The sequence below is a fragment of the Tenrec ecaudatus genome, chromosome 6, assembly GCF_050624435.1.
Source record: "Tenrec ecaudatus isolate mTenEca1 chromosome 6, mTenEca1.hap1, whole genome shotgun sequence".
NCBI classification, from domain to species: domain Eukaryota; kingdom Metazoa; phylum Chordata; class Mammalia; order Afrosoricida; family Tenrecidae; genus Tenrec; species Tenrec ecaudatus.
In genome coordinates, this window is record NC_134535.1 from 118,664,814 (window position 1) to 118,676,439 (window position 11,626).

An 11,626-nucleotide genomic window follows, 5' to 3' on the forward strand; every position below is an offset into this window, starting at 1 on the left:
CAGTTTTTCTTGGTCCATCACCATGGTGCCGTGTGCATACAAAGGAACACACAGGCTAGGAATTAAAACCAGGGCTGGGGCAAAAAGAAAGCTCACGAAAATACAGATGAAGTTGAGTTTAATTGAAGTCTGCTTTCCGATAGCAATTGCTGCCCCTGCGGGAGGGATCGTGTATTTGGTGAATTGCAGCGGGGTGCTTTCCATTCTAAATCCATCGATGCCCCCCACCTGTCTCTGCACATATTCTGAAGCATTTGTTTTCTTTCTCTAGTTCCAGAGACCCAATGACTTCTCGCCCCCGTTCCGCTTTGGGACCGTGCCCAATGGCAGCACCGAGAGGAATATCCGCAACAACTACGCAGAAATGCATGCGTACATGGGGAAGTTCAACCAGAGGGGTGTTGATGACGCGTTGCTCTCCCTGAAAACAGGGTAAGTACTGCTTCCCAGCTCAGCCTTTGATATGTGTCCTGTCCTTCGTGAACACATCCTGAATCAGCTAGCTCTAGCGGTGTTCCATGCGCAGTGCCACACAAAGTGAAAGAAGGTTTCATTGGCTCTTGGAGAATTTCCAGGTTAATTTGGACGTATCCTTCAAGCCAGGACACAGTGGTTTATGCCTATGTATTGTTATAAGTGATCTTCGACTTGCATGAATGTAAGCAGGAAATTGCAATGAAGGGGTATATAAAGGGAGAAGGAATGAGTCAAGAGTAAGGTTCATGCATTAAGTATAAAATAAAGACCTGGTCAGTAAGAAATGAAGTGATTTGGGCATCTTCTGCATGAGGGAGAAATAAAAGAAGAAAGGAGTGACCGTTTGCGGACATTCAAGAACAGGTTGCTTTGTAGACAGCTAGAGTTTGCATGGTTCCAGCCCCATACGCCTGAGGGTATTTGCTCATTAGAAGGAGTTCATGAACTGTGAATGTGTTGTCTTGGATCGCCCAGTCACCATGGCCCTTTATTCACTTGATGTCCAGAAGCAACATCTGTGGAAAAAGAAATAATCATGAGTGTTGAGATTTGGGGATCTTGAAGCTCAGTGTTCCTCAAATGAGTAATACTGCCTCCTGGGAGGGGTGGGTGGGTGCTGAAACAATCCAGAGGGAGCTGCCAAAACGGAAATGTATACTTTATCGTGGATTATAGCACCTAGTACACAATTTTTTAATTGTCAGGGGAGTGTTGAGGAATTTTTTAAAATTTTTTATTGAGAAAGGGGTGGGAGACCAAATACGTTTGGGAACCGATGTTGCAGCTGGTTTCCTTTATTATGTGACAACTAACAGCAATGGCACCTCTTCTCATGTCCCTGGATCTCGGGTGTGGATGAATCTCCTCCATGCAGCATTCCCTGAAACCCTCACAGACTCAACCTTCTCATAAAGACACAACACATTTCCACATGGGAGCTTGGACTTAGGACCACTTTGGATTTCTCTGCTCCTTGAAACACCCACAGTGCTCAAGCATGTCAGCGTGGTGGCTTTCTGGTGTGCCTGTTTTCCATAGGGCACTCATAACCTTTTGGAAAAGGTTGGATGTCTGCCTATGCCAGGAAAGGGCTGGTTCTTTCTCAACAAGGGACTAGATTAAGAGGTGGTCATTGTACAATATGGTGGATTCACGAAATACCACTAAGTTGTTCATTTGAAAATGGTTAGTTTTATGCTGTGTCCGTTTCATCTCAAGAAATTAAATAAATAAATAGATAGATAGATAAATAGATAAACAAATAAATGGAGGAACTTAAAAAATAAAGGAGATCCATTCTCGTCTCCATGACATCTGATTGTCTGACTCTGATTGCTTCCTGTGCATTGGATGTGGTTAAATGTTAGTCTTAAATATGAACTACAAGCCTTCCTACTCTGTTATCCAGGATGAGTCCTTCCCCCCCATATTCTTTCAGCATTAAAAAAATGATTTCAAACGAGACTCTTAGACATTTAGGAATGTAAGATCTTGGTTTTACTTGCTCTGAACACAAACCTGTGCTCCCCCTCTCCCACCACATCACTCATCTCTACCTTTGTCCTCCACAACAGAATACTGACATGTTTCTGACCAAAAAAAATAGCATTGGACATATACTGAAACTCACACACCTGCACATATCCCCACTCTGGACTGTGATGAACTGAGAAATGAAAAATATTATATAAGTCTAACCCATGATATTTGTTGTTTTCTTTGCGGTGGTTACTTTTCATTATTTCTGTTATTATTTTTATTGATTTCTTTTTACTCCTTCTCCTTTTCAGACACAGTTTATGAGTTGGCTTGAAGCCCAACTTACACTTCAGCCTCCAATCCTATAAAGCACAGCGTAGGGTTTAGGCTTCGGATTCTGGCAGAGTTCAGACCGAGGCCCTTTTCTTCTGCCATGGATGGCCAGAACCCTATGGCTTCATATAAACACAGTAGCACAGGTAGTTGTTACTGAAATTCCTGTTAGAGTTTGCTCATGGGCTTCTCTCTCGCACAGGAAACTGGATGCTTTCATCTACGACGCAGCAGTGTTGAACTACATGGCAGGCCGAGATGAAGGCTGCAAGCTGGTAACCATTGGCAGTGGGAAGGTCTTTGCTTCCACTGGCTATGGCATTGCCATCCAAAAGGATTCTGGGTGGAAACGCCAGGTGGACCTTGCTATCTTGCAGCTCTTTGGTGATGGTGAGTTCAAGACAGAGAAAGTACCTATTTAGTCTTTATAGAGAGTCTGTCCAAAACAGTGGTTCTCAACCTTCCTAATGCCACAACCCTTTAATATAGTTCATGTTGTGGTGAACCCCCAATCATAAAATTATTTGTGTTGCTACTTCATAACTGTAATTTTGCTGCTGTTATGAATCAGGCAACCCCTGTCAAAGGGTCGTTCGACTCCTAAAGGGGTCGCGACCCACAGGTTGAGAACCACTGGTCCAAACCATCAACCCTTCTCCATCTCTTTAGCCCTAGCACTTGTAGACAGTACATTATGAGATTTGGGGGCAGATGGGGGCTGGGTTTACAGGAGTTGGCCAAGGAGTTATCTTGGGGAATTGCTGCTATGATAAAAACAAAGTAGGAGAGGCTGGCGTCAGATGATCAGAGCAGTCATCGCACATGTAGTTTCAACAGTGGATGGAATTGTGGAACGGTCCTCACTCCTTGTGTATCCAGAGAAAAGGCAAAAAAATCAATTTGTGGCCATTTACTCATTCTTTCCCCACTCCCATCTTGTTCTTTCGGCTGCAGTGGATAGAGGCAGAATAGGAGGTGCTGAAATGCACTCACCTGTGTCACACAAGGTCCCTGGGTAGTACAAGCAGTTTGGGCTCAGCTAATAACCCAAAGGTTGGCAGATCAAACCAGCAGTGTCATGGAAGAAGGGCTTGACAATCTGCTTCCATAATGATTAAAGCCAAGAAATCCATTTGGTGCTCATGTTACCCTCTCCCATATTGGGCTGCCACAAGTCAGGATTGACTGAACAGCAAGGACACTTAAGAGTCTCTTAGTGGTGCAAACCAGTGCTCAGCTCCCAATGGAAGGATTTGTAGTCCATCCAGAGGTTCTTCAGAACAAAGGCCTGGGATCAAATCCCAAACGAACAGCCATTGAAACCCCTATAGAGCACAATTGTATCTGACATACACAGGGTCACCAAGAGTTGGAATCAACTCAAGGTCAACTGTTTTTGTTGTGTGTGGTTTTCTTTTTTGATTCCTTTCCCTCCCTCCCTCCCTCCCTACCTCCCTCCCTCCCTTCTTCCTTCCTTCCTTCCTTCCTTCCTTCCTTCCTTCCTTCCTTCCTTCCTTCCTTCCTTCTTAGTGTCACTCTAGCAGCAGGCTAGATAGCCATATTGCTCTGAGAAAGTGGCACCTCTTCTTTCAATATATTTTTCTTCTGCCTCCCACTTAAGTTCATTGTCCACAGTACTCACTCCTCCTGTTGGCCTCACAGAAACTAATCCAGTTAGGGATGATGAGCTGCCTGATCCACTTGGCCCCAAAGGTCATCAGCCAAGTGGTTCTCTAATTTATTTCTGCAGAATCGTTGCTTTTAGGAATGAGATAAGAAGCAGAGGAACCCAACTGGATTTTCAGTCTTTGGGTGAAGTTGGCTGCGTTACTAGTTAGGAAAATCATAGTCTCATCAAGGAAATTGCTAAGAAGTGATTTGATTAACATTGGAAAGAAGAAGGATTTGTAGCTGCAGTGTTAACAAGCCATTAGCCATTTCAGTGAGAGAGAAAGAGGGAGAGAGAGAGAGAGAGAGAGAGAGAGAGAGAGAGAGAGAGAGACTCTGTAATTTTAATACAGTACCTATTTGAAAGAAACAACAGAGCCTTTATCTATTAGATGGAGCCCTGGTGGTATGGTCAGGTAAACCCTGGACTGCTAACCACAAGGTCAGTGGTTCAAACCCCATCGGCTCTGCAGAAGAAAGATGATGCTATCTATTCCTGGAAAGATTTGCAACCTTGGAAAGACTCTGGGGCCTAAATGAGTTGGAATCGACTCAATGGCACTGGGTGGTGGTGTTTTTGATTAGTAGGAGAAGTAACAGTAGGAACGGTTTGCTAAGCTTGCTAAGACACTGGTCAGATGATACAAAAAAGGTTCAAATTCTTACCCAAACCAGAATCTATTAGAAAAGGCAATTTTTCTTCATGGGATTTTCAGAATTTTGCTTGTCAGGCATTAGATGGATTCTAGATCAATCAAGTGGTTTCTTGCCTTTGTAATTCCTAGACTCCAGTGAAGTGAATAAAGATGATTGAAACTGCATTAGAGATTTAATGAATCAGTACTTTCTTGAAGCAGTGCTAAAAGAGGGTGTATTTGAATATGGGGGTTTGGTTTTTAATCCAAGCTCACTGCCCTTTGCTCTTACCATTTGTATTTTCAACAGGAGAGCAATATAACTTATGACCCTCAGATAACCTAACTTCCTACAGCCTTCCTTTCCCTCCTCCTTTTCCCCTCCCTCTTCTCTCTTTTTTCTTTCTCGCCTATCCCTACCACCCCCCACCCCCCAGTTCTCTTTTGAAATAAAAACCAACCGTCTCTGTGGCAGCCCCTACGTCTATCTATCTAGTCCTCCTGCCTTCAGGGTTAAATACGAACAGAGCCAAGTCTTGGTTCCACTGGGATGCCCTTGGTCACTTCTCCTCCTGTGTCTCACTCATAGCTCACTATCTCCAGGGGTTGAAACGAAAGCCAGAGCTCCTATAAAGTCTTAGGAAGTTGTGGTTAACTCATTAAGGAAGAGCAGCATCCCAGTAATGGACAGGGATTCCTCCACCAGTCGCAGGCAAGACTTCTTTTTCCACACCCTTGTAGACACACAAAGGGCAGGACATCCCCAAACCTGCCGTCTGTCTGTAGTCTCCTCCTTCATGACCCCAGTTTGCTGTGCACAATTTTCAGAGTAGTCTTCTGAGTCACTTGTCTCATCATGTTACCCTCCACTATCTGTAGAACAAAGTACAAAGTGCTTAGTCTGATACTTAAGCTCCATGTAAGCCCTCAGCAATCTTACACTGACCTTTTAGATTCTTCTTCTGTCTGGTATTGTTCAATTGGAACTGTTCTGCATGCTTTTCCCTAAACAGACCTGTGTGTTCCCACCTCCCTGCCAGCCCCGCTGCCTGAAGTGTCTTTTAGACAATATGAATTGAAATCCACCCATCTGCCATGCACACCGCCAAATCCTACCTCACTCATAAAAAACCCACTGACCACAAAATTACTCTCACTAATTTGAACTCCTGAGCCTGTCATATTATCTATATATCAATTTACACTGGCTAGATAATGGAGAGCAAAGGTTAGGCTACTATCTTTATATCACCGCCAGCCCCCTCAGTAAGTGTTCGTTGAGTACTTGCTGGATACACTGGTGCATTGATGGTGTTCCGGTATTAATAGAGTGCTGTTGACTTGTGCTGTTCTCTCTTTTTCAGTGTCTCCTTGTTTCACATGATCCATGCCATTTCCACTTTCCCTTCCCACAAACTCCTTTCCCTTTGTGTATACTCCTGACTTCTCATCTCTCTTTAACTCTTATATTTCTCTGATCTGTCTCCAGGGGAGATGGAGGAGCTGGAAGCGCTCTGGCTCACTGGCATTTGCCACAATGAGAAGAATGAGGTTATGAGCAGCCAGCTGGACATTGACAACATGGCAGGAGTATTCTACATGTTGGGGGCGGCCATGGCTCTCAGCCTCATCACTTTCATCTGCGAGCACCTCTTCTATTGGCAGTTCCGTCACTGCTTTATGGGTGTCTGTTCTGGCAAGCCTGGCATGGTCTTCTCCATCAGCAGAGTAAGTGTTTGTATTTAGATGGCTAGAGCTTGCGAAGGAGAGCTTAGCCTACCAGTGGATAAGGTCCCGGGTACTAACTTCAGCCTGAAGTTGCTAAAGCAAAGGAACGCATGATTTACATTTCCCCAGGACTTTGTGTGATCGAATTTCAAGTGGCTTACAAAAATGAGTGGCACTATTTTTCCTTCAAGAAACAACTTTCAGTGGGGGTTCGGACATTTGGTTCTCAATGAGAACTGGCAGAACTATCAAAGTGGAAAATTTGGCTTTTTCCCAAATGACTTTCGTGGCCATTAGTAATTCTGTATAGGATTTTCGATTATTTAATTCTTTGAAAAACAACCACGTTTATATTTAAATAGAAATATAATCTGTCTCTTTAATTCTAACCTACAGAATTACCATATATACTCAGCTTATACTCAAGTATATACGGTATATCATTGATGATGTCCCAATTATACTTAATATTTTAACCAGAAATAATTCCTGGCCTATAAGATATATTCATTCCCGAAGATTCTCGAGTTGAGAGCAAAAGTATACCCCTTAAATCATTCGTTGTTGAGGTTTCTCCTTTGTTTGTATCACAAAGTAAAACATTAAGAACACAACTTTGAATATGAATTTAGGGCCGAAGGGCAGAGTCAGAAAAAATAGGACTCAGCCACCAGAGGTGAACTCAGAAGTCCCTGTAGAACAGAGTCCGGATATAGCCAATATTGACTCAATCGAGTTATGTAGGAAAATGGACTTCTTGTTCAATCATTTCACCTTTTGATCGTTTTCCTGTAGTATTGTGCTGATGGAGAATGATTTCTCCATTTCCCGCTGGCTGTGAGTTGGTTCAGGTCATTCAGGAACCCCAGAGTAGGAAGCCAGAATCATGGTAGTTACAGTCCCAGGGCCACCTGCTTTCGCTGAGTAGCCTCTCCTTAGGTGGTTCACAGGATGAAGGCAGCAGCAATGGGAGCTAGTGACCTGCCATAGACATCACATTCACAGCCCTTAAACATTATAAACGTGTCTATAGTTGGGAGATGCTTGGCACTTTCTCCTTGCCGTAATCAAAACATGAGGACAGGGAAAGACAGTAAGATAACCCTCCTTGGCTGATCTTCCATCTAGCTAATGCCTTCTGGGACAATAGACTCACCTCATCCAGACCCCTTTCATATTTCCCATTTAGCTCCTATTGTCCTTTCTACCCTTCTCTTCCCCTCCTCCACCCTCATCCATGGAGGGAACTTCAGTTTTGAACTGAATCCCCCAAACACGATTCAAACAACTTTCTCTTCTTTCCTTGGCAAGGCAGGAAAGCTCTGATTTCAATGCAGAGGGAGCCATACTCTCACAATGGTTTGCTTTCACCTTGGAACGGGACCCAGTGGGCCCTCAAAGAGCCATCCTTCCAAGCCCTTATACAAGGCATCTACAGGGAGTCATAAAGCACTGCGACTGTGTTAAGACATTAGTTGTTCAAAGTTATACTAGGTTAGCATTACTAGTTAGGTAATTAGAATTATACTAGGTTAGTAAGAAAGTACAAATAGGAAAAGCGGAGCTGAAAAGAGAACAAATTTGAGAACTCAACAAGAGAATTATTTGTTCCCATTTAGTATTTGCTATTTGTCCTAATTCTCCCTCTCAAAGTGCAGGATGTGGAGGATGGGAGCCCAGGGGGTGAGAGAAGACCTTAGTTGGCCCTACGGCTTCCTCATTCTCTCTGCAAATGGGTTCATGCTTGACCCAAGAGAAGTATGACTCAGCCATCATTTCATGACCCAAAATTTTAAAGCTCGGATTTTTCAGGGCTATGAAAGAAAGGCGGTTATGAACTGCCCGGCTCCCCTGTGCTTTACTGTCAGTCAAGTGGGGGTGGAGGGGGTCCACCCTGTCCCCAAAGCCTCACCACCCTTAGAGTATTGCCCCTGATTTCCAGGAGGCTGTCGGCATTTTGCAGGTCTGGTTGATATCATAGCCTCATTAATGTTTTAACATGATATAATTTGCATTTAGGGAGAAGCACCTACAAAAAAGTGCACTATCTATTCCTTCTTAGTGATTCATGTGGGATAGCACATGGCCCATCGGGAGGCACCCACAGGCCTATGGTGGGTGTCCTTGGGCCAGAGGGCCTCTCCTTCTGAGAAGCCGAACTGTTGACCATTTTTGTCACTAGGAAGATCCTCGCCATCAAGGATCTTAGAGACGTGCTTAGAGAAATGTCAAAGTGGACGTTTCATGGCCTCACTTGTGAGATCTGAAACCTGGGCATAGAAAGCGAAACTGAATGTAAGTCAGTGATGGGTGGAGCCACGAGCCACGTGTCCAGGAATGAACTAAGCCCAGTGGTCCGATCAAGTGCAGGCAGGCTCTCTGAGAGGGCGATTGTAACTTCCCACCATTTGCTTGAGTCACTTGGAATCTCTACATACCCTCTACGACTGCTTGCCTAAACTTCTTTGGGCCGCTGACTTAGAATCATTCTCTGAAACTACTCAGTTTAAGGGGCTCATCGGGTCAGCTTATGGGCCCATCTTTCCCTGAATATGCTGCTCTGTCTACATCATGTTTCCTCTGACTTCTTGTCCTTCGGTTAGCTAAGCTGCGGAAGAGTGCTCTTGCGGGTCCGTTTCAGCCCCAGGAGAAACCTAATCGGTCCTTTGCCTTTCTGACTCCAGGGTATCTACAGCTGCATCCACGGAGTGGCGATCGAGGAGCGCCAATCCGTGATGAACTCCCCCACGGCCACCATGAACAACACGCACTCCAATATCCTGCGCCTGCTCCGCACGGCCAAGAACATGGCTAACCTGTCCGGTGTGAACGGCTCCCCGCAGAGCGCCCTGGACTTCATCCGACGCGAGTCCTCGGTCTACGACATCTCGGAGCACCGCCGCAGCTTCACGCACTCCGACTGCAAATCCTACAACAACCCGCCGTGCGAGGAGAACCTCTTCAGCGACTACATCAGCGAGGTGGAGAGAACCTTTGGGAACCTCCAGCTGAAGGACAGCAACGTGTACCAGGACCACTATCACCACCACCACCGCCCGCACAGCATCGGCAGCACCAGCTCCATCGACGGGATCTACGACTGCGACAACCCGCCCTTCACCACCCAGCCGCGCGCCATCAGCAAGAAGCCCGTGGACATGGGCGCCCCCTCCTCCAAACACAGCCAGCTCAGCGACCTCTACGGCAAGTTCTCCTTCAAGAACGACCGCTACGGCGGCCACGACGACCTGATCCGCTCCGACGTCTCCGATATCTCCACGCACACGGTCACCTACGGCAACATCGAGGGCAACGCGGCCAAGAGGCGCAAGCAGCAGTACAAGGACAGCCTCAAGAAGCGGCCCGCCTCGGCCAAGTCCCGGCGGGAATTCGACGAGATCGAGCTGGCCTACCGCCGCCGGTCGCCCTGCTCCCCGGACCACAAGCGTTACTTCAGGGACAAGGAAGGGCTCCGGGACTTCTACCTGGACCAGTTCCGCCCGAAGGAGAACTCGCCCCACTGGGAGCACGTGGACCTGACCGACATCTACAAGGAGCGCGGGGAGGACTTCAAGCGCGACTCCGGTGGCAGCGGGGCAGGGCCCTGTCCCAACAGGTCGCATCTCAAGGGCGACAAGCACGGCGTGGTCGGCGGGGTGCCAGCGCCTTGGGAGAAGAACCTGACCAATGTGGATTGGGAGGACCGGGCCGGGGGCAACTTCTGCCGCAGCTGCCCCTCCAAGTTGCATAACTACTCCACGACGGTGGCGGGCCAGAACTCGAGCCGGCCAGCGTGCATCCGGTGCGAGGCGTGCAAGAAGGCGGGCAACCTGTATGACATCAGCGAGGACAACTCCCTGCAGGAGCTGGACCCGCCGGCCGCGCCCGTGGCCGTGACGTCGAACGCCTCCACCACCAAGTATCCCCAGAGCCCGACCAACTCCAAGGCCCAGAAGAAGAACCGGAACAAACTGCGCCGGCAGCACTCCTACGACACCTTCGTGGACCTGCAGAAGGAAGAAGCCGCCTTGGCCCCGCGCAGCGTGAGCCTGAAAGACAAGGGTCGGTTCGTGGATGGGAGTCCCTACGCCCACATGTTTGAGATGCCAGCCGGTGAGAGCGCCTTCGCCAACAGCAAGTCCTCAGTGCCCGCTGCCGGACACCACCACAACCCGGGCGGTGGCTACATGCTCAGCAAGTCGCTCTATCCCGACCGGGTCACGCAAAACCCTTTCATCCCCACTTTTGGGGATGACCAGTGCTTGCTTCACGGCAGCAAATCCTACTTCTTCAGGCAGCCCACGGTGGCGGGGGCGCCGAAAGCCCGGCCAGACTTCCGGGCCCTTGTCACCAACAAGCCGGTGGTGTCGGCCCTCCATGGGGCTGTGCCCGGCCGTTTCCAGAAGGACATCTGTATAGGGAACCAGTCCAACCCCTGTGTGCCTAACAACAAAAACCCCAGGGCTTTCAATGGCTCCAGCAACGGGCATGTTTATGAGAAACTTTCCAGTATCGAGTCTGATGTCTGAGTGAGGGAAGAGAGGGGCTAAGGTGGGGATGGGAAGGGTAGGCCTGTGGGTCATGTGGTGCGCATGGCACGGAGGGGGACGGGGTGGATTGGTTCCCATGTGCTCTTCCCTGTTTTACTTTCCTGGTGGGATCCTGGAGTTCTGATGCCCACGGAGGGCAACCCTGGTGACCAGCACCATCTCCCCACCCTCTCACGGCTCGATCCCCCTTCCCTCATCTGTCAGCCATTCCCATTCCTGCGACAGGCTGTGAAATGGGCCCTCTCCGCCTGGGAGGGTGGAGTGGAGGCAGGAAGTGACTGGAGACAGGCTCCCACCCGGCCTGGCCGGGCTTCTCGCTCCTGCTTCCAGTGAAGCCAGTAGGAGCCCAGGGAGGCCACGTGAGCACCGAAGGGGCTCTTCCCCAGCAGAGCTTGACATTTGGGCGGGGAAGCAAAACCATCGAAGCAGAACCACGTGCTCACGGATGAAACGGGGCTTCTGCTGAATCCTTGTGGCCCAGCAGCACTTAGAAGGCGGTGTGTGTTTCTATATCAGCCCAAGCAGGGGGCTCCTTAGCGGTGAACTGCAAGGCCAGGTCTTTGGTGGAGGCACGAGTAAATGCCTGAGGAATCTAGAAAGGACTTCATACTAAGAGTGGTAGGAGTGGATGGATGACATGTGCATGTGTGTCCATGTCGATCTGCACAGGTGTGGGGTCAGGTGCCGATAAAAGTATTGATGGAAGCCTTGATTGATGAGCTTGTTTCTTTCAATGCCCCTAAACGATTGGTTTGT

General features: G+C 48.0%; 1 protein-coding gene across 1 annotated transcript in view; it reads left to right on the top strand.

Annotated features, from left to right (window-relative positions):
- GRIN2B (glutamate ionotropic receptor NMDA type subunit 2B) overlaps positions 1 to 10,849 on the top strand; it is a 370,685-nt gene extending 359,836 nt beyond the window's left edge. The window contains exons 9-12 of the mRNA XM_075553089.1: positions 272 to 432; positions 2,492 to 2,679; positions 6,082 to 6,320; positions 9,005 to 10,849. Of these exons, the coding sequence (XP_075409204.1) occupies positions 272 to 432; positions 2,492 to 2,679; positions 6,082 to 6,320; positions 9,005 to 10,849 (2,433 nt within the window). The remainder of the gene's footprint in view (positions 1 to 271; positions 433 to 2,491; positions 2,680 to 6,081; positions 6,321 to 9,004) is intronic.
- Positions 10,850 to 11,626: the final 777 nt, after the last annotated feature.